The sequence below is a fragment of the Phalacrocorax aristotelis genome, chromosome 5 (assembly GCF_949628215.1).
Source record: "Phalacrocorax aristotelis chromosome 5, bGulAri2.1, whole genome shotgun sequence".
Lineage (NCBI taxonomy): Eukaryota > Metazoa > Chordata > Aves > Suliformes > Phalacrocoracidae > Phalacrocorax > Phalacrocorax aristotelis.
The window spans coordinates 32306379-32325238 of NC_134280.1; the positions used below are offsets into that span (position 1 = coordinate 32306379).

Here is an 18860-nt window from a genome sequence, read left to right on the forward strand (position 1 = left end):
ACAATAACTGACAGTCTTGCATCGGCCACCCAAGGTTTGACATCCACATTCCCAGTTGCCTAATGTCATTGCCGAGTTGGACATCAGTCAGAATGAAAAGGTGTTTCATGTACATTGATACCTGTGGGTAGTTGCCACAAACTGTTAATATTTTACTAGGTGAAAAAGGTAAAAAAGAAGTTGTGGGTTAGAAATGAAACTTGTCAACAACTGAAAAGCATTTCAACCGTCTAGTCAAGGTCAAGGAATAATTGACATTATGTGCTAGGCAGCAATTATTTTTAATGGGAAATGTTTTATCTGACACCCTGCTTGTACCTACACTAATCATGGGTCACCCTCAGAGATGTGGACTTCTCATTTGACAAACATCTAAAAACGGAAAAGTTTAGTGTAACCCTGGCCGTGTTTTGAGTGACTTGGAGCACGTGGCATTTATTTTATCTAACACAGCTAAAGGTATTCAGATTAGTGTTCAGAACTGCCTAGTGGTTTGTTTTGGGTTGTTTGGGTTTTGGGTTTTTTTGTACTCTTTACTTACTTGCCTCAGTTATGCTGCTTCCATCACATTTGAATTGGTTGCCTTTTCGCTTCATTGGAGGTCCTATTAACTGAGCCTACACTGACTCCATTACTCACTTTCACCCTCTCTCATGGCGAATCAAGGTATGCAAGGAACTACAGGTGTCCCCCCAGGTCTTCTCTAACCTTCCTCTACTACCAATGGCCTCTCCCACCTGTTTTTGCCCCTCAGCCTCTTTGTTCTCAACTCCTTTTCCCCTCTCCTGCTCAGAACATGTTAGCATTCTTTCCATCTCCATGATGCTGAAGCATGCATCTCCTACTACTTTTGCTACTGCTGTTGCATATTATGTTTAAGTGTATATCTGATAGGGAACTTTGTAAAAATTCCCTGCCATTAACTGGCTCACCCTGGGATGCCAGCGAAGGGAAAGGCACTGGGGGTCACAGGCAGATGCTGTCATATAGGGCAATCTGCTTAATGGGAGCTGGAGGAAGGGAGCAGCAGGAAGAGAGAGAGGAGAAATCAAAGCGTGATCTATCAGAGCAAGGTGGGAAATGAGCCCGTGAAAGAAGGCATGAGCTGAATGCTAACAATCTCAATGCTTGGCTCAGGTCCTCTCCCTGCCGTCTGCTATGGCTGTACCAGATCCTTTCCTCTTTCTATCTCTGGATATCCCTGGGTAACTTTACTCAGGCTCAGACATGCAGCTATTGTGGCAATTTGTGGCTGGTTGGTGCCAAACCAGTAGCTAAAGCCTGGTGAGTAATGTGCTCACTGAGCAGTGTGTCACTGTGCAGCCAGGATGGAGGGATTTTCATCCCTCCCTTTTTTAGCTGTTTGGATAATGCTCCAGTTTTGAAACAGAACCCTGGCATTTCTGCAGGATCTAAAATATTCTTTGAGTTTTTTTCACAACACTACCCCAGCCCTGTCCCTTCCCCAAAGAGATGTTCTAGTCCTCATTTTACAAAACAAGTATCTGAGACACGGTGATGCCAGACAGCTCACATTTGGGTATGTGGGGCAGAACTGACAACCAGAATCAGGTCCCTGAGCATACAAACCACAAGTTGTCTTTCCCCTTTGTAATCAGATATATTTGATAAATCTCAATAATTGGGGGTAATTTATACATCCCATTAAAACAAAATGTTGCTTCAGTATTAGTAAGACAGTACAAATAGATAAGCTAAAAGAGCAAAGGTTTATTTATAGAGTTAATAGGAGACACAAGGTGGTGTTTTCTGTGCTTACCTTCAGCACTGTGATATTCCATGCAAAACTCTCAATGGCTTTGCTTAATTTTCTTCCTTTCAAACCTTCCTTTGTCCCAAGGTTATGAAGCTCTTCGTGGAATTCCATTCCTAAAAATACAGATTGCTAGATCACCCAGTGCATGATTGATTTCCCCTATAAAATGTTCAGGGAGCATTTTCAGTCTCACAGCTGTTACTTCCTACAACCTCTTTCTGTGTTTCTCCCCCTTCCCTGTTATGACCCCATCCTGGAGAGCACCTTCCAAAATAAAAGGGTCATGTGCAATCTTGTGGTTGTGCTTCCACTTTGTATCTAACTCCCCTTTCCAGTGCTGGGGTCGCACACAGGCATGTGCCTGGTCCCTGCACAAACACTCCTCCAGCACTTCTGCTTGCAGTCTGCATTGTTAGCAATATTGCAACAAAAGGCAATCGCTTGTCACTCTTCTTGGAATAGATGATTTTGTACCTTGGAAGGCAGTCTGACAGACGTGGAAGATACCTGTTCAGCACAGCAAAAACAAACTCAAATGCACAGCTCCTCATTAATCTTAATCACAGTCATAGAGAAAAGCCCTTGTACTTCACAATGATAAATTATGTCAGAAACGCATACCACTAATCACAGGATTGCTATTCCTGCAGCCTGGAGAATTGAGACTTCCAACCACAGCCCTGGGAATTGTTACTATTTCATTGCTAGTTTCTGTGGCAAATGTCTGCAAATCTCTTGCTGGATACAAGAATTCAGGAAACCTGGGAGCAGATTCAAAACCTTAACAAGTCCAATTAGCCCACCAATTCCACAAGATTTGCACAGTGTATGAAAACACTTCTGAGTCTGGTGTTGATTAAGAGACAAAATGGAGAGAGCTCTGCTTGTGTTCCCTTAATTTGTACCTTACAAAGGCCAAATTAGCACTAAAACACTCCGAAATATCTGAAGCCCATCCTGGCTGAACAAACCAAGTTCCATCTCCGGTTGTTTCATAGCTGTCCCTCCCCTAACTTTTAAAGACAAATGTCACCTGCAAATTCGAGCTTCTTTGAAATTACATCAAAGAAATGCCCATCAACAGATCACCTGCATGGAGTAGATGCAGAGGGCTGTTTAGTGAGTTGCTGAAGGATTCAGTCCTTCAGCAGCCCAAGGAAGGCTGGCGCTTGGCACAGCTTGTCCAAAGAATTCCTGGAAGACTAACAATAGATTTTTCTTGCCTTGCACTGACTCCAGGAGCTTGATAACACTGAGACAGTTCAACCCCACACAATGCAAGATCTCTGTACTGCTTATTTTCCAAAACTTTGCCCACTCACAGGTTTTGCCTGTCAAGGGTTAACAGAGCTCCTGCAGCACTTCCTTTGGAAAACAGTCTAAATAACTGCACACCAAGCAAGATTCTTCTGCAGGTGTGCTTTGTGCCAACTGACTTACAAATCATTTTGCTTCAATAAGTGAAAGAAAACCTTCAAATGACTCGCTTTGCCCTGCAAAAAAATATGAAGGTTAACCGTGCTCAGCTCCACATGGACAGCCCTGCATTTATGCAGCATCCCCTTAGTTATTTTTCCCTCTGGACCTCACTTCCCCACCTGTAACTGGGAGACAGTGTTGCCCCGGAGAGAGGGAGCCACAAACATTTGTTAGGCTGCGGGTAGGAGGACCAATAAAAACATTTAGCATTTCAGTCCTCCAAGCTGCTGCTGACCACTGTGCATTGGGGTGAGACTGCACATGAAAAAAACAAAACAAAACAAAACAAAAACCAAAATAAAAACAACCCGACACCAGACCAGCCACCTGAGAAGCCATCTGGGGGTGTGGGCAGGACTCTGTGGCACAAGCAGCCTGGACCAAAACAGGCTGTGATGTGAAGCTGAGGTCTGGTGGGAACACACGGTCAAAGGGAGCAGGATTGGGGTGAGGTGAAGGACAACCTCACAGGTTATTGTACCTCTGACACTTCTTAATTTTGAGTGCTTCTTCTTGCCACATTGAAAATGTTATTTAACAATTTGCCTGGGCAACATTTGCAACAAATTAATTGTCAATTGAGCGTGGTGAGGGACCCTCTCTCTTCTACTCCTTTCCTCTGTCTAAATCCTGAGGCTTCAGAAGAGCACTTCATATCTTTCCAGCCTTCTTCTCAATCAGAAATGATATTTTAAGGTTAACAAAGCAAAACAAATGAAAATAAAAGTAGATACAGTAGCAAAGGGAACAAACTTGAGAAATTCCATCTTTTTGCTGGGGGAAGGGCGGAGAGGGGAACTGCATGAAACTCTGGACATCAACATAGTGGTGTGGTCCTGCATCATGTTCTCTGTATACATCTCCAGCCCTCTGCTCACAAAGACACCAGTGGCCAGGCAAGTCCCATGGGTTCTCCTCTCTGTGCACAGAGCAGGGTGGGCAGAAAGCTGGCTGATGCTGCTGAGGGTCTGCATAATTTAGTGCAAAGTATTGCTCTTAAATGATACCATCTAGAAAGACCTCCCGGTGCTGCATTTTCCTGTCACTGTCCCATTCCTAAACGCTCCGCACCTGATTGATGAATGCTTTGGGCTGAGGACTCTTATGCTGATTATGCAGATACCTCCCCCTCTTTGCTACGACAGTGCCAGCATGGCTCTGGAGCTCTGAATTTCAGAGCGCTCTATTTTCCACCCTGCTCTTGCACCATATAAAAATCAGTTAAATACTATGCTTGAAACAGTTACCAAAATTCCTCTAATTAAAAAGATTAATTAAAGGATTTACTACAAAACATCAGTTTCATTCATTTTTTTCACATTTAATAGAAGCAAAGGCTTTTGCCTGTGTCACCTGCCAAATCCAAAAACGCCTATCAGAAACAATAGTATTTATGATTGTTGTGGTCCCAGAAGACTATGCCCAAGAACACTAAATGCAGTAGCAAGTGTTTGCATTACAGACCTTCAAGGCTTGCTACAGATTAGGAAAGGTGCAGCTATACAACTAAATGAAGTGAAAACAGATTTAATTTCTGCAGTGTAAATGCCTAATAGAAATACACTACATGTATTTATTCAGCATGGTTTCTGATACATGGAAGCTGATGGATTTAGTTGCAGAGGATTACCACTGCCAAATGTGGACTCTTACTCTCTCTAGCAGGGCTTATCTTTGTGTATCAGTGGAAACTACAGGAGACGTCCCAGTTCCGAGTCCAGCCTGCTATCCTGAACAAGTGATGAAGAGGGGTTTGCATGAATAAGCTGAACTGTGAATCACAGACACTTTCACGGTTTCTACCGTCCTGAAAAAGGAGTGTGAACCTGTGGCAGAGCAGACAGCATGCAGGTGGCCACTTCTGAAACCACCTCTCCCCTTTCTACTGGTACACATGAGACAGAGCCCTAGTGTAAAGACATCCAGTACAATATGCAAGCGACATACGATCTACTTTAAGCCTACTTACAGTGGTTTGTGCCCATATACCTGATGTACGTAATGCATAGCCACACAGATTCTCTGTCATACAATGGAACTATATTGGCACAAGTTTCCAAGGTCTAAAACAAACCCAAACAGGAAAGAGTAAGTAAAGGTAGGCAGCAGAGCTTTGTCCTGTGAATTTCAAAACCTCTTGCCTCCTCTGTGTTTAAGGGAAAGATTGTGGTAGACAATAGAGCTCAGTAAAGCCAGCATGCCTTCTCACTCCCTCTTCTTAATTGAATTCCTTTCTAGTTAATTTGACTCATTTAAATGCTGTTAGACATTTCAGAGCTGTAGAGAAGATGGAGAAATAGCTGTTAAGGTGAAAGCTGAGGATTATTCCCTGATCCCATGCCTGCATTGCTACTGGAGGATGAGCCTTCAGGAGCATGAAGTCTGCCATGGGAAGACCGGGGTGCTCACTTAAATACCAGGTGAAAGATGCTGCATTAGTCACAAACTATAAGTAAATTATGGCACATTGTTTCCCATCTCCCATCCAGAGCTGCACAATAAAGGATTACCTGCTTTCTGGCACTGAACAATCTTGTCGTGAGTGATGTCTGCCATCTCAATGAGAACCCTGCTTTCTTGAATCATCTGTCAGAAAATAAATAGGGAAAAAAAGTAGCATTACTAGGGTTTCCTGCAACATCTAGCCCAGAGAAAAGTACAAAGGTTCAAACTTCAAAAGAGCTCCACTGTGCAAGCAACGCTATAAAGATTGGGTCATTCCTTCATATCAGGGCTCCCAGATCTGTATCAAGCTAAGTGACAGTTGCTCAGAAAATGTTTTGTTCCAGAAGTTAAAGAACAGCTGTTTGACATCAGGGATGCACCACTGCAAATAATGTAAAAGAATCACAAAGGACTTCAGAAGAAAGCAAAGGCAGCAGCAAACAAAATTAATTCTACATGAAACTAAGCCCTTTCTAATTAGTACTTTTCTTGAAACAAAAGGAGAAATAAGTATAGTCCTTAACCTAAGTGGTTATCAAAAACATTACCAAGTCATGAATAGCGCTGATTTCAAGAGGTACTTAAGCCTGCACTGAACTCCATGCACTACAGCGGTTCAGACAGCTACACTATTTCTTGAGTTTCTCTTTGGAGAAATTCAGATCCAAATTCTATCCCAGCCTCAACATTTCCATTGAAGTTTAAAAGGAAAAAAAACCCAAACCCCAAAAACAAAAATAAGAGAGGCAGGCAGTTTCAACAAGCCTGCTCACAAGTTGCAAGAAACATCCATATTTATGCATCTTCCTAGAGTAGCCCATTAACAGCAAACAGATGAAGTGTCCATTACGTGACAAGTTTCCTGAGCCTCCCTCTTGCAAAGGCTATTCTCCTTTGATGGTAACAAACCTTCCAAAACTCTTCAGAAGCCCAGGCAAACAAGCAAATTGTTCCACTGCTATATTTTGCAAATTGCAAAAGGTGGCACATACATCTGTTACAGAAGGCAAGAACACGCTGTATAACAAACTATGACTGACGATAATCTCACTCTCCTGGGATGTACACCACAAACCCCAATCAAATCCAAGCAGCATGAGAGCCGTGCCAATTAGAAATGAAGCAAACTGAATACTGCCTAATGTTACATCCTGAAATTACAGAAGCCGCCACCTGAAAGCTTTGCCAAAATGCTACAACTGCTAAAAGCCTTCCTACTTTCTAACACACTAAATATGAAAACACAACCAGTAGGTTTCGATGATTTTAGTGGAAGACAGTATAACAGTATTAAATCAACACTTGCATGTTAGCATGTCTTATTGTTTTAATTAGATACAAGGGACGAGAGACGCTTCTACTTGTCACACCCAAACTTCCAAATTCTGGAGAAATTCAGATCCAAATATTGCTCCTCATGCCATCTTCATTTCTAATTAAAGCTATTAAGACAGGCTGCATTTAATGAAAATACCTATGCATTTGCTTTGATATAAACAAGAACGAGAAAAAAAAATCCATTACCAGCTTCACAGGCAGAGAAAAAAAAGCCTGATACATCTATGGAGTGCAAGGTTGTTTTTTAACAGAACGTGGCCAGTGGATAAGTCTGAGATTGAAATTACTTTTGATAGTATCCTTTGCCTTTCATTCTTATTACTTGCTTGTTTGTGCATCATGTTGATTTTTTCCTCTTTGATATTTTTGCTTGTCATCTAGAAGGAAATGACAATTTCTATGCACCCTCTGGCTTTTCTGTACCACAGCACATAGTCATTTTGTGCTGAAGGAGCCGTTTGGCCACCGACTACCAATGGTGAATTGGTCCGAGCAGTAAAGAGAGTGAGAATCTCCAAAAAAATCTGCAAGTCACTACAGAGGCAGCCAGAGGCCAAACGTGCACCTCTTGCACATGCAGACACAGGGCCCATGAGCCAGTGCCCACACTGGCCAGTCCAGCCAGGCACCACCAGCATCTTCATGGCTGCTGCACCCCGTGCACCCATCACCCTGTGCTTGGCCCCCATGGGTCTGCGCCTGTGCTTCCTACCCAGCAGCAAGGTTTTGCCCAGTGAAGTCAATCCATCTAAGCTGGGACAGTATATCCAAAGCATCTGTCTCTCCTGTGCTCAGATCTCTAAAGTATAACTTGACTTGTGAGAGGTTTTTTTAATATATATTTATACACACACACATATATATATGCACATACATATATCTATTTAAAAAAAATATATACAGCCACAGGAAATTATCCTACCACACAGAAAAAAAGCAAGCTTGAGAATCATGCAATTTGGTATTTTAAGTTTTACCATATCTTTCTCCAAGTACTGGACCCACTCCCAGGAGTTTCTGGCATGCCTATTTTAGGGTTCTCAGACGTGAAGGTATTACATCCATTTTTTAAGAGAAAAGTGGCAATAGGATGTCAATTTTCCCTTACTGCAGAGTAGGTTGAACAGCCCTCTGCTCCTTTGATGCTGACATCAAAGTCTCACTGCTCTCAGCTTAGCAAGAACAAACAATTAAAAACAGATCACATAGCAGAATTTAACCTGTTCCTGTCTTCCTGCTCAGCAGCAATCCTGGCAAAAATAAGCAGCTTTTGTCCCATGACAAATCCTGAGAGTGGCTTCACAGTTCCTCAGCTCAGTGACTGGGGTTAGGGGATGCCCTTAGTGCACTACCTGGCATCCTCCCTCACAGGTTCCTTCAGGAAAAAATGCACTAGGTAGAAATAATACACCCTGGGCCAACTATGATACATGATTTTGGCCAGCCTATGGTGTCTTCACCACCTGTGATAACACAGTGTGCAGGACCCAGTATCTCTACGTGACAGGCCAGACTCTGCTCCCAGCAAGAACTGCACATGCAGTTTCAGTGGGCATGAGATCCTGCTTCCTAACGCTGTGGTAAAAGACTGTAACAATGGGCTAGTGCAAGGACAAAGCCTGGGTGTTCACTTTGAAGAACCAGAGACTGATTCATACAGATAAGAGTACAACAGCCAAGTAACTGCTATCCAGAATAAAATTATAGCATAGGGGTCAGGGGTGGGGGGTGTTGGCTTTTGGTTTGGTTTGGGTTTCCCCCCCCCCCCTCAAACATCATCACAATAGATACTTTTGAAAGGATTCTGTGCAAATCCTGGCAACAGAACTGGTAGAACCCTCAAAAAATAGCCAAATGAATCTGAAAACCCACTTTGTCATTGTGGGGTGTGGTTTTTTGTTTGTTTGGTTTTTTTAAATTTTCCCCTATCATACATTTTCACTTACACACAAGGTAGTGCCTTGGGGGATATTTACTAAGCAAACATTGTAAAGGTCATCTAAAAAGCTAAGTTAGTAGTAACTGTTTACTAGAATGAATGCTAATAATTTGCCAGTATTCAATCTAATGCAGGTAAAAGCCTCAGCTAAAAACTGGTGCCCTGCACATCCTTTCACACTGGACACGGGGAAGCAGGCAGCAGTTTTGGCAGGGGTTCCGGCCACAGTGTAGGATGCTGGCCAGGGATGGAACATGTTGGCCACAGACACCTCCGCTTGGTCCCATCCGTCAGCTCCTGGGAGACTTCGCTACTATGGCTCTGCTCATCAACAGCTCCCACTCACAGTCCTGTGTCACAGCATCTAGATATCCTTTTTCTTTTTTGGCACTGTTTCTGAAATGAGCCCACAGTCTCCCAATCTGAATGGTCCCCTGCTTTTCCAGCTGGCATCACATCCAAAACCGTGCTTGGGGGAGTCACCTATTTCTCACAGTGCCAAGACAAGAACGAGAAGACCTAAACACAACATGTAGGGCTGTGAGATTTTCTGCTGGGAAGACAACCCTATAAATCACACAATAGCCTGAGATTTTCAAAGCCAGTTTTGTCAGTAACATTTCAAAATCCACCAACCTGTCTCAAATGTGAAGAGTGAGCTTTCTGATGTTTACAGCACAAATTTCCAGGCACCTTTACTCTGCTCAGACCCACATTGAGCAGTGCTCCTGGTCAGCTGTGTAAGTCCCAGCCATCTGCTTGGAGCCCATCAGGCTGCTGTTTAATGTCAGCTCCCACACAGCAACACGCTTTGGTGAGTGCCTCTCGAAAAGTGAGAGGCATCCTGCTCCCTAAGGAAACTCATGCTCCACCAGAGTGTTAACTCCTGAATGCTTAGCTTCAAAGGATTAACCTCTATGCAAAATATACTAAAAAGCAACCTTTAGGGGATGGATGCTGGTATCTGGGTCCACTTGGGAGTCAGTCAGGAAACTTTTAGCAGCTGCTGAAGTTGGCAGGATTGCTCAGGACAACTTGTATTTCTCATGTCAGAAAGAAGATGATAAACTTTACCGAGTGATATGTTTAACAGCTACGGGGGGGGGGGGAAATAGACAAAAATAGGAGCAAAGCTACACAAAACCTGATTCTGGTATAGCTACTTAAAAAGGTACCTTGCTGACCAACAGTGCGTACCTATTAGAGTAAGCAGAAAGGAAAAAGGCTGAATGGGAGAAACTACCACACACCTTGGCATCATTTGAGATCCTGCTAGTTTCAGGACTGGGCTCTGCATCCCAGGGGCAGAGAACCGTGGGGTCCCTTGTACGCTCACTCAGCAGCTGCAGTGGTGCAGAGCTCTGTGGGAACAAAGGACAGCCCGATCCTCCCATCCCGCACCCCTGCCGCGTTTCCGTGGGAGCAAGGACACAAAGATTTTTTTGCAAGTCCTGGAGGTGCAAACTCTCCTGGAGAGGCTGCAATGCCAGAAATGCTCTCACAACAAGATGTGAATAAGGCTGTTCAAATTGACAGAATATGTACACAACACGAGTCCTAGAAGTACATGTCACATTTCATAAACTAATGGGATGGAGGGATACAAAGCCTCATCTGCACAGGTTAGGGCTTTTCCTGCAGAATAGCTCATTTAATTTAAATATTCTTACAAAATGCTGAAAGCAAGGAGCCTAAACTCGATTTGTCTCAATCCACCTGAAGCAATCTCACCTGTCTCAATCCACCTGTCTCTTGCACGGGAAGCAAGAGATGGCACAAACCAGGGAGCTCTCTCTTGTCCAGTATATGAGACCCATAAAGTAGAACAGATCACAGGCTGAAAATTTAACTGACCTGTCTCTCTTAAGTGTCTAAATATAGCATGCAATATCAAATTTAAAATCCCATTGCTTTGCAGAAAGAACAATGCTTTTCTTGGTCACTTCTGTTAGGTGTTAATTACAAAGATAAATAAAGTTTAAGTGACATTTAAAATATCTTAATTCTGAGGGCATAATATTTTTACACACAAGAAATTAACAGGCTTAATTCTTCTCTGTACTAAAGGAAGTTTAATCATAGGATCAGTACAAAATGAACAACAAAAAGTTATTTACTTTTACTTTAATGAACTCCTGTGCTAGAGACCAATTTCTTCTACAAACTATTCTAGAAACTGAAAAAGGGAGAGGAAATTAATGCAGCAGAGTCTCACTAAAATACCCCCAAAAAACCCAGGAAAAACTCCTGGTGGCAAATTAAAGCGCTGCTCCTGCTGGGAAGATAAATGATACAAAAAGGACAGTTCAAAGAATCCTCTCATAAATATTACAAAGTTTAGAACAGAAACTGACTGAACATCAAACTAAAAAGATGCTTTCTCTCAGGTGTCTCCTCATGGCTGTCGTCCCAATCTCCTATGCCTCTCACTGAAAATCAAGAGTTTTGCCTGAGTAAGGAGTACCATATCATGCCTCTACTGCTCAAAAACAAAACACCCCCCACCCCAAACAAACAAAAAACCCACCAAAAAAAACCACAACCCATCACCAAAAAAAGAGGCTACAAAAATACAACCAATTTGGAAAAACAGCTGAAGAATAAACTGAGCTCATGAAAATTTGGAGGATTCCCTCTTTAGCATTGAGCATTTCTTGCAGACATTTGGGACAAGAAACAGCCAGGCAATTAATCATGTTCCAGCAAGCCTTGTAAAAAGGGAGGATGTGCACATGGTGCCTGGACTTGGGAAGGAACGCTGGCCACCAGTCTGCCTTGTCTCTGTCCCAGTACGCTCCAAGCCAGGTTTCTATATCTGAGCCTTTTCCTGCAACAGCCCATTAAGTGGAACAGTTCTCAGGGATGGTTACAGCAGATGAAAACATCTGAAATAACTTATTGAAACAAACTGCAGAAGAAACTGAATAAAATTTGCCTTAAATTCCGATTTCATGTTTTTGCTTACAAATATTTCTGGGGAAATATGGTGTCAGAGCATTTCAGGATGTGATCCAGTGCATTGAGAACAATCCTCTACAAAAAAGGAGCAGTGGAGCAACAGGGAAAGGGGTCAGCTTTCAATATGCTTTTGCTAAAACAGAGTAACTGAAGTTCCCAAGTGGAACTTCATTCTCTAAGAAAAGTTCTGATCTGACCATTTTCAGGTCCTATTTTAGAAGGGACTAAGGGGCATGGCTATCAGAGAAAAAAAACACGAGAATTGTGGGTAAATAACAGAGAGAATATTAAGAAGTAGAGAAAGAAAAAGGATAATGGCTTTCCCAGTCTATGTCTAATTTTGGATGGAAAACTCTTTAAAACAGATAGAATTTCAAGACAATGTCCATGTACTGGACTGTGTTCGATATCAGTGCATTATGACACTTCCTTGGCCGTGGATGCTCTGCTCCGCAATATCCCTTGTCTTCAGCTGCACAGAGAATTGTGAAAAACATTCCTTTGTGTATGACTCTGGCCCAGCTGAAATATGAATTTCAGTGCAAAAGCTCACAAAAATCTATTTAGTCATTTTGCATTGACATAAACTGGGAAAATTGACTTTTTCTTTGGGAATAAAGAGCTGTCACACCTGCATCAAGACAAAGAAACCCAAAAAGACTGACTCTGAAAGAACAGCAAAGAACAGTTCCTCTCCACAAACACCTCAGCAGAATTCTTCTAGCATGCACAGACCAATACCTGTGTCAACAAAAACACTGCTGTTAAATACATCTACTTATTCCCCAGCAGCGTCACAGATATTACTTCTCAAAAATTACCAGCCCATCTCTGTGTTGGCAAAGACATTCTTAACTAACTTGCTGTCTCTCAACGGTGCCTACAGATATGCTGTCCTTCCTTACCTGCCTGCTCCAAAATAGCAAGATCAGTTCCAGTAGAGGCTTGAACACAGAGAAAAATGCTCATGTCAACATGAGTTTATATAACATTTTTCTCTGTCCAACCTCTTTTACACTTTTTGTTGTTTATCCTTCGAAAACATGTAAAGGAAGATCCTCAAGTATCTTTACTTTTCCAGAAAAACTTCTGTATGTACACAAGCCAGAAGATTGGGTAAAACCAAGAACATTTATAATCACTTGTTTATTGCTTTTGATTTGCAAATGATTCAATCATTTGATATTGGAGGAAAAATACTGCTGAACCAATAACTGAAAACCAAAGTGCACAAGTGTCCCTGAGTTCATGCATGCCTGCATCAGCACATGAGTACACCATGCAGATGGAGAAACCACAACCTGTTTCCGAACAATTCTCAACCAAAAAAACCCCTAACTTCACAGGGTAACTGTTTGCAGTGAATAATTCAACCATCTGTCAGGTCCAGCTGGGCCCTATCCCTTCTCTTCACATTGAGTATCTCCTTTTTTTAGGTGTGATCAGTGAACACTGGCATCAATTTGACAGGCTCTAAGGCACACCGCACGTGCTGCCCTCCTGAGACAGCACCTTCCCATGCCCAGCCACCGAAAACGGGGAGCAAACATGCGGAGACGGTGAGGGAGAGCCCTCTTTCATGGGAAAGGAAAGGTCTGAAGAACAGCTCTGTAAGTGACAAGCTATGCTATCCTAGGATGTATGTGTGGGAATCAATGACACCATTACCAGAATCCGCTCATTATACTCTGTGTACGGTAACAACTAAAGCTGTAAGTTGAAATAAACCATTCTAAGCTGTATTTCTGGTAGCTGCCATACTTATCAAAAATGTTTTCTGTGTATTGTCAACAGTCCACCTTATTCTCAGCAAAGCCCATTCCCTCTTCTCCTCTGCAGATGAAGCCTCTTCCTCTACAACACATGGCAACAGTCAAGTTCCACTAAGCCACTGCAATGCAACCATAAAAAGAAACAAGCAAACAAAAAAAAGCTTTGAAAAAATCATTCCAGTTCCTTAAACAAAGCATATTAAATTTTATTCTAATTTCTAATTCTAATAATTATTAAATTTTATTCTAATAAGGCCTCCCTCAAAAGAAAATATTTAATGTGGAACACAATGGTAATGTTAATTGCCCAGGAAAAAACAAACTGCACAAACCAGTCTTTGTCTATCAGCCTGCTGACAAAGGCTGCGCAGGAGAGAACAGACAGTTAATTGTTTTCCAAATCATTGTGACAGGTCTCCGAGCATTTGCACCTGACTGTCAGTGCTGTCTATACCCCATTAAATACACTGGCAGAGTTTATACTTTCCTTGGGGGGGTGGGGTATGTTCAGCTGGTAACTTCAGGTAGGGGGAAAAAATTCAACTTTAGGGCTGTTTTTATCAGAGATTATTTTCAAAGCAGGTTTTTTAAAGAACATAAAATATGTGGTGTTTTCTAAGGTGGCGAGAAAGGGTTTGCCCAGCACTCACGCAACCTGCACTGTAGAGCCCAGCAAGTGAGGCAGACCTACGATCACAGCTTCCCACCGTGAGATTTAGGGCCAAACTTTTTTCCATTCGACCATAAAAGGAATTAAGAAGTACAGCCCATTCATACAAAAGTGAGGCCAAGATCAACAGCTTTTATTTTATGCATTTAAAATTGCTCTCAGGCCCTATTCACTCAAAGATTGCTTTAAGGTGAAGACACGTTTCTGGGGAATTAAAAGCATGCAGCAAGCACTTATGGATCCAGTGCCTTGAAGCCATATTTATCAACAACGTAAAAGGCTGAACTGTAATGTATCTTGAATATAAATAAAAAGCTAAAATATTTCATATTGCTTCCCACCAACAACTCATGCCCTCATTTGCACCAACCCCCCCCCCCAATAAACCCCAGAACAAAACAAAAAAAAACCCACAAACTTATTATTAAAAATAAATACACCCTGGATTATACCAAGGCACTACAAAAACCATAGCTAGGAAGAACCCTTTTCTAAATATTAAAACTGCAAACCCCTCCCCACACTGTAGTTTCAAATATCAAGATTGATAGAGACAGTTCCTTTTTTTAAACACAGAAAAGGCTAAATAAATTTCAATATTCTGCTGCTGGCATTGCCTCAAAAGGCAAATATCCAAAATGTAGCAAAAACATTTATTAAATCTGGCTTTTGCTTTTTCAGAAGCAAATAGTTTTAGCAAAGTAAGAGGCAGTCCCAGCCAGACAAAGCGGGTAAAAGTAATTTAAAGTAACATCTTCTCATTAACCAGAATTACATCTCAAATCAACCCTTACATAGGAATGGAAGAATTCCCTTCTCTTTCTCAGCCGTCTGATCTTAAACTCCTTGCACTGTCTCTTGACATTCAAGGTACATCTTCCTTCATCAGAGACAAATGTGAGAGCAAATATTATTTAAAACAGTTTTACAAGTGTTTTTGTCTGCAGCCGAAAGATGCCTTTCACCTACTGAAATTGAAAAACTGTTTCCAAAGCACAAGGAGGCCTTGAGAAGTCCCATGTGTACTCTTCAGTATATAATTACAAAGATAAGAGGTGACATATTCATTTCATTCATTAAGCAGGCCTCCAAAGAGAGAAAAATGTTGTTTACATGGTATTTGCTCTTTCAGACAAACATCACAGCATGTAACAAATCTATCCAAAAAAAGTCCAGTCTAAAATATGGCAATCAACTGGATTCACAAATCCTCGTTCTGGTATTGTTACAGCTGGTATTTTATTACCACAACTTAATCACCTTCAAGTAGGATTATTTCAGAGTATTTTTAGTATTTCTTTTTTAATCAACATCAGTGTCTCACTCTTCCCCTCAAGCTGATTTTCTCCTGAGAAGTATGTTATAAGAACAAAAAATGAGACAGAGAGGAGGCGAGCATTTGGCACACTGAATGACTGGTCAAAGTTGCCATCACGCTTCGCAACACTTCAGGGTCTCTGGAAGCAATTCAATATCCCCAAAGTAATTCACCTTTTTATTCCTTATGAACATAAGCTGCAGAATTAACTGCTGTGCACTGAACGTGCTTCGTGATTTAGTTTGGTTGCCACAGTGAAATATTTAAGTCAGGGTTTGCAGAACTATGTGGCTTGCTATCAGTTGCTGCAGACCATCTAGTACAGATAGGAAGCGACGGGGCAGTCTGATAGCCTGAGAGGCACAAAGTGACAGCAACTTCTGCTGCTGGAAGTCACACACAGCTGTTGCTCAGTTGCCCATAGCAGTGACATATGTCATACAAGGCTGAGCAGCAGCATTCACGTGGAATGACTTCAGCTCATCTCCCTACATTTCTGTAAGTATTCCTGTACCATACTGCCTTCTCCTTCATCATTGAAAAAAAAAAAAAATGGGCATTTTAACACTTACCTTCCAATCTTGCAATGCCCTTCCCAAGAGCCACACTGACTTGGTTTGGCAGGGAGACAGGCACTACTTAACAGTGCTGCTGAAAGGCGTCAGGAAGGGGATGGTTCAGCTTTGCTTGGGAACTCCCACGCTGCAGCTCCCTGACTAATGGCCTTGCCCTCCACTGCAGGGAGGCAGGCGAAGGGTAGCGTGCAGATCTTGCCACTTCTCAAGGATAATGCCAGTACAGGTTGAATTGCTGCTATTTTTGTAAACAAAGTCTCTCCTCAAGTGCTAATCTGTGCTAGCCACAACCTTGTTAAAAAAAAAAAACAAAAAACAAACCCCCCACAAAAAAAAACCCACCCCCCCAACCAAACAACCAACAAAACAAAAAAAAAAAACCCCAACCACCAAACAATAAAAAGCCCAGGCTGGCGATTTTGGTGATTAACGGACAATTTTGCATAGCTGAAGTCATTTGAAGAGCCTCAAACGTTTGGGTACATGAAAGCCAGCAAGCCTCGCCTACGATGTTAACAAAGGTGAAGAAAGGCAGAGGTAGCAGTGGTAAGCACCTACCAGGTCATACGCTGCCAGGACCTTTTTCTGCACGTCAGGCATGGTCCCCAGAGGCTCTAGGTAAGGAAACGCGTCCTTCATGCAGAGGGTAACAGACGGCGCATTGTCGCTGCTCACAAGCCGTGAGGACAGGGTCAGGATGCACTGCTTCAAGCTTGCAATGGGCGGCAGCCCGCACAGCTCCTTGACAGACACCATGGCATTCTGGTGGAAGGAAAGAAACACTTGAGCACATTTTGCTGCTTGCCACTTAGTCCTCCCAGCGTGCCAGTACCTCCGCAGTGCCAGCCTGCCGATGTGGGGAAGGGCTACCCCACTGCCCACCATTCCTGGACCCCCCATAGACCCTGGGGTGCTGGCGAACACAGGAATTCCTGGCCAGCCCCATTTGGATCCCCAAGCCTACTGATAGCTCCAGCTTTCCCCCAGGCCCAGGTATCTCAGCTGCCAGCTCTACAGCTATTTTGCTTTGCAAATCCAGCCCCAACAGGGACAAACTCTGGTCCCCAGCATATTAAACCATCAGCCTAAAATGTTATTCCTTTTCCCAACTGTTCAGACTCCAATTGCTTTTGATGCTGTAATCGCCTCATTCTCCCATCATTATCATCTTCTAGCAAGAACAAGTTTGACAGACCTTGTATTTCCCATGGGAAAGGCAAGCAGGAAAAAAACACTTTGTTTTCAGCCTTGCATTACCACATCATAAAGACACAAAAACACTCTTTCCCCTTCATAGGTCACACATAAGAAAATCAATACTGGATATACAGGTCAAATGAAACCAACATGCCAGGATTTATTTATTCATCTAGTCAGTGGATGTAGAGCTGACGTGCCCTTATCATTTAGCTTCTTAAGTTATACAATGAGTGACCAAGATGCACGAAATTTAAGTAAGAGAGTATTATAACAACCCAGACTTTGTAAATGTCCTCCCCCTGCATCTTGCTGAAAAAACAGCCATGAGAAAATGCCCAGCTAATTAATAGAGGCTCTTCTCATAAATCAAATACGTTAGCATGCAGTTAAAGCTAACGACTGTGTCTTTACAACGCATTCCCCAGAAAAAGATCTTGTACTGAAACTTCCCTTGGAAGGCACATTAATGCTGTTTCTGAGTCAGATTCAGAGTATTTTCTTTTATATAGTTCATATATAGTACCTGACCTAGACAGAAGGTGGAGTCAGCAGTTCAAACTAGTTACTTTCAAGGCCTGCAGGAAAGGAAAGGCTGGGAAGAGTTTCCCATTCTTAAAAATATGCTTAGACTATTCCTTTGGGAGTGATTTAAAACTTATGTCATTTTGTAAACTTTTCCAGCTGCCAACATTTAATTTGCTTTACACTCTGTCCAGAAAAGCAGGGTCAATGATGTGCTATGTGTTTTTTCTCCTGTTTTCACGAAAGAAAAATGAATTGTTTCTGTATCTTTACCAAGGAGATGGTTATGCCTGATTTCAGCTATTTATTAAAGAAATCTCATTGTTTAATGCTACTCAGTTTTGTTTCTAGGCAGCGCCTGGACCTCTGAACTGAGCTGCCCCTTAATCAACCCACAAAGCTGCCCCCGCTGCGGAGAAGAGCACCAGGCAGGCTGGTTCTTGTTTAACCTCGCTGCCTATCACCTCCTGCCAACCATGAAGGTCTAACCCGGGCAGCTGTGACGGTGTTGTGCACCTGGGCCCTGACAATCCTGGCCATAGCGGGCTCTTGCTGCTCTTGGAGCAGCATGGGCAGGCGGACACTGTGCCAGAAGGCTGCCTGAGCCAAGGCGGCACCTGTGTCTGCCAGCGCTCAGTCAGCCGAGACAACACAGATATTTAGCAGGGAGGAAACTGCAATCCAAGGGGCATTCAGTGCCTGTGCTGAACATCTGCAGCCCTTGGGCAAACGGTGGCAAAACAGAGTCAGGGAAACCTGCTGCTCTTTGCACAGTGGGTTTCTCTGGTGTAGACAAAACCTTAATGACCCATCCACCGACTGTCTCACCCAGACAAAGAAAATTAAAAGCATAACCCTCACTCAGCA

At 42.7% G+C, this 18860-nt stretch overlaps 1 protein-coding gene across 1 annotated transcript in view; it reads right to left on the bottom strand.

Moving 5' to 3' along the window:
- PLCL1 (phospholipase C like 1 (inactive)) overlaps positions 1-18860 on the bottom strand; it is a 214478-nt gene that overhangs the window by 23426 nt on the left and 172192 nt on the right. The window contains exons 3-5 of the mRNA XM_075093863.1: positions 16830-17033; positions 5767-5842; positions 1781-1890 (exon numbers count right to left, since the gene is read on the bottom strand). Coding sequence (XP_074949964.1) covers positions 1781-1890; positions 5767-5842; positions 16830-17033 — 390 coding nt within the window. The remainder of the gene's footprint in view (positions 1-1780; positions 1891-5766; positions 5843-16829; positions 17034-18860) is intronic.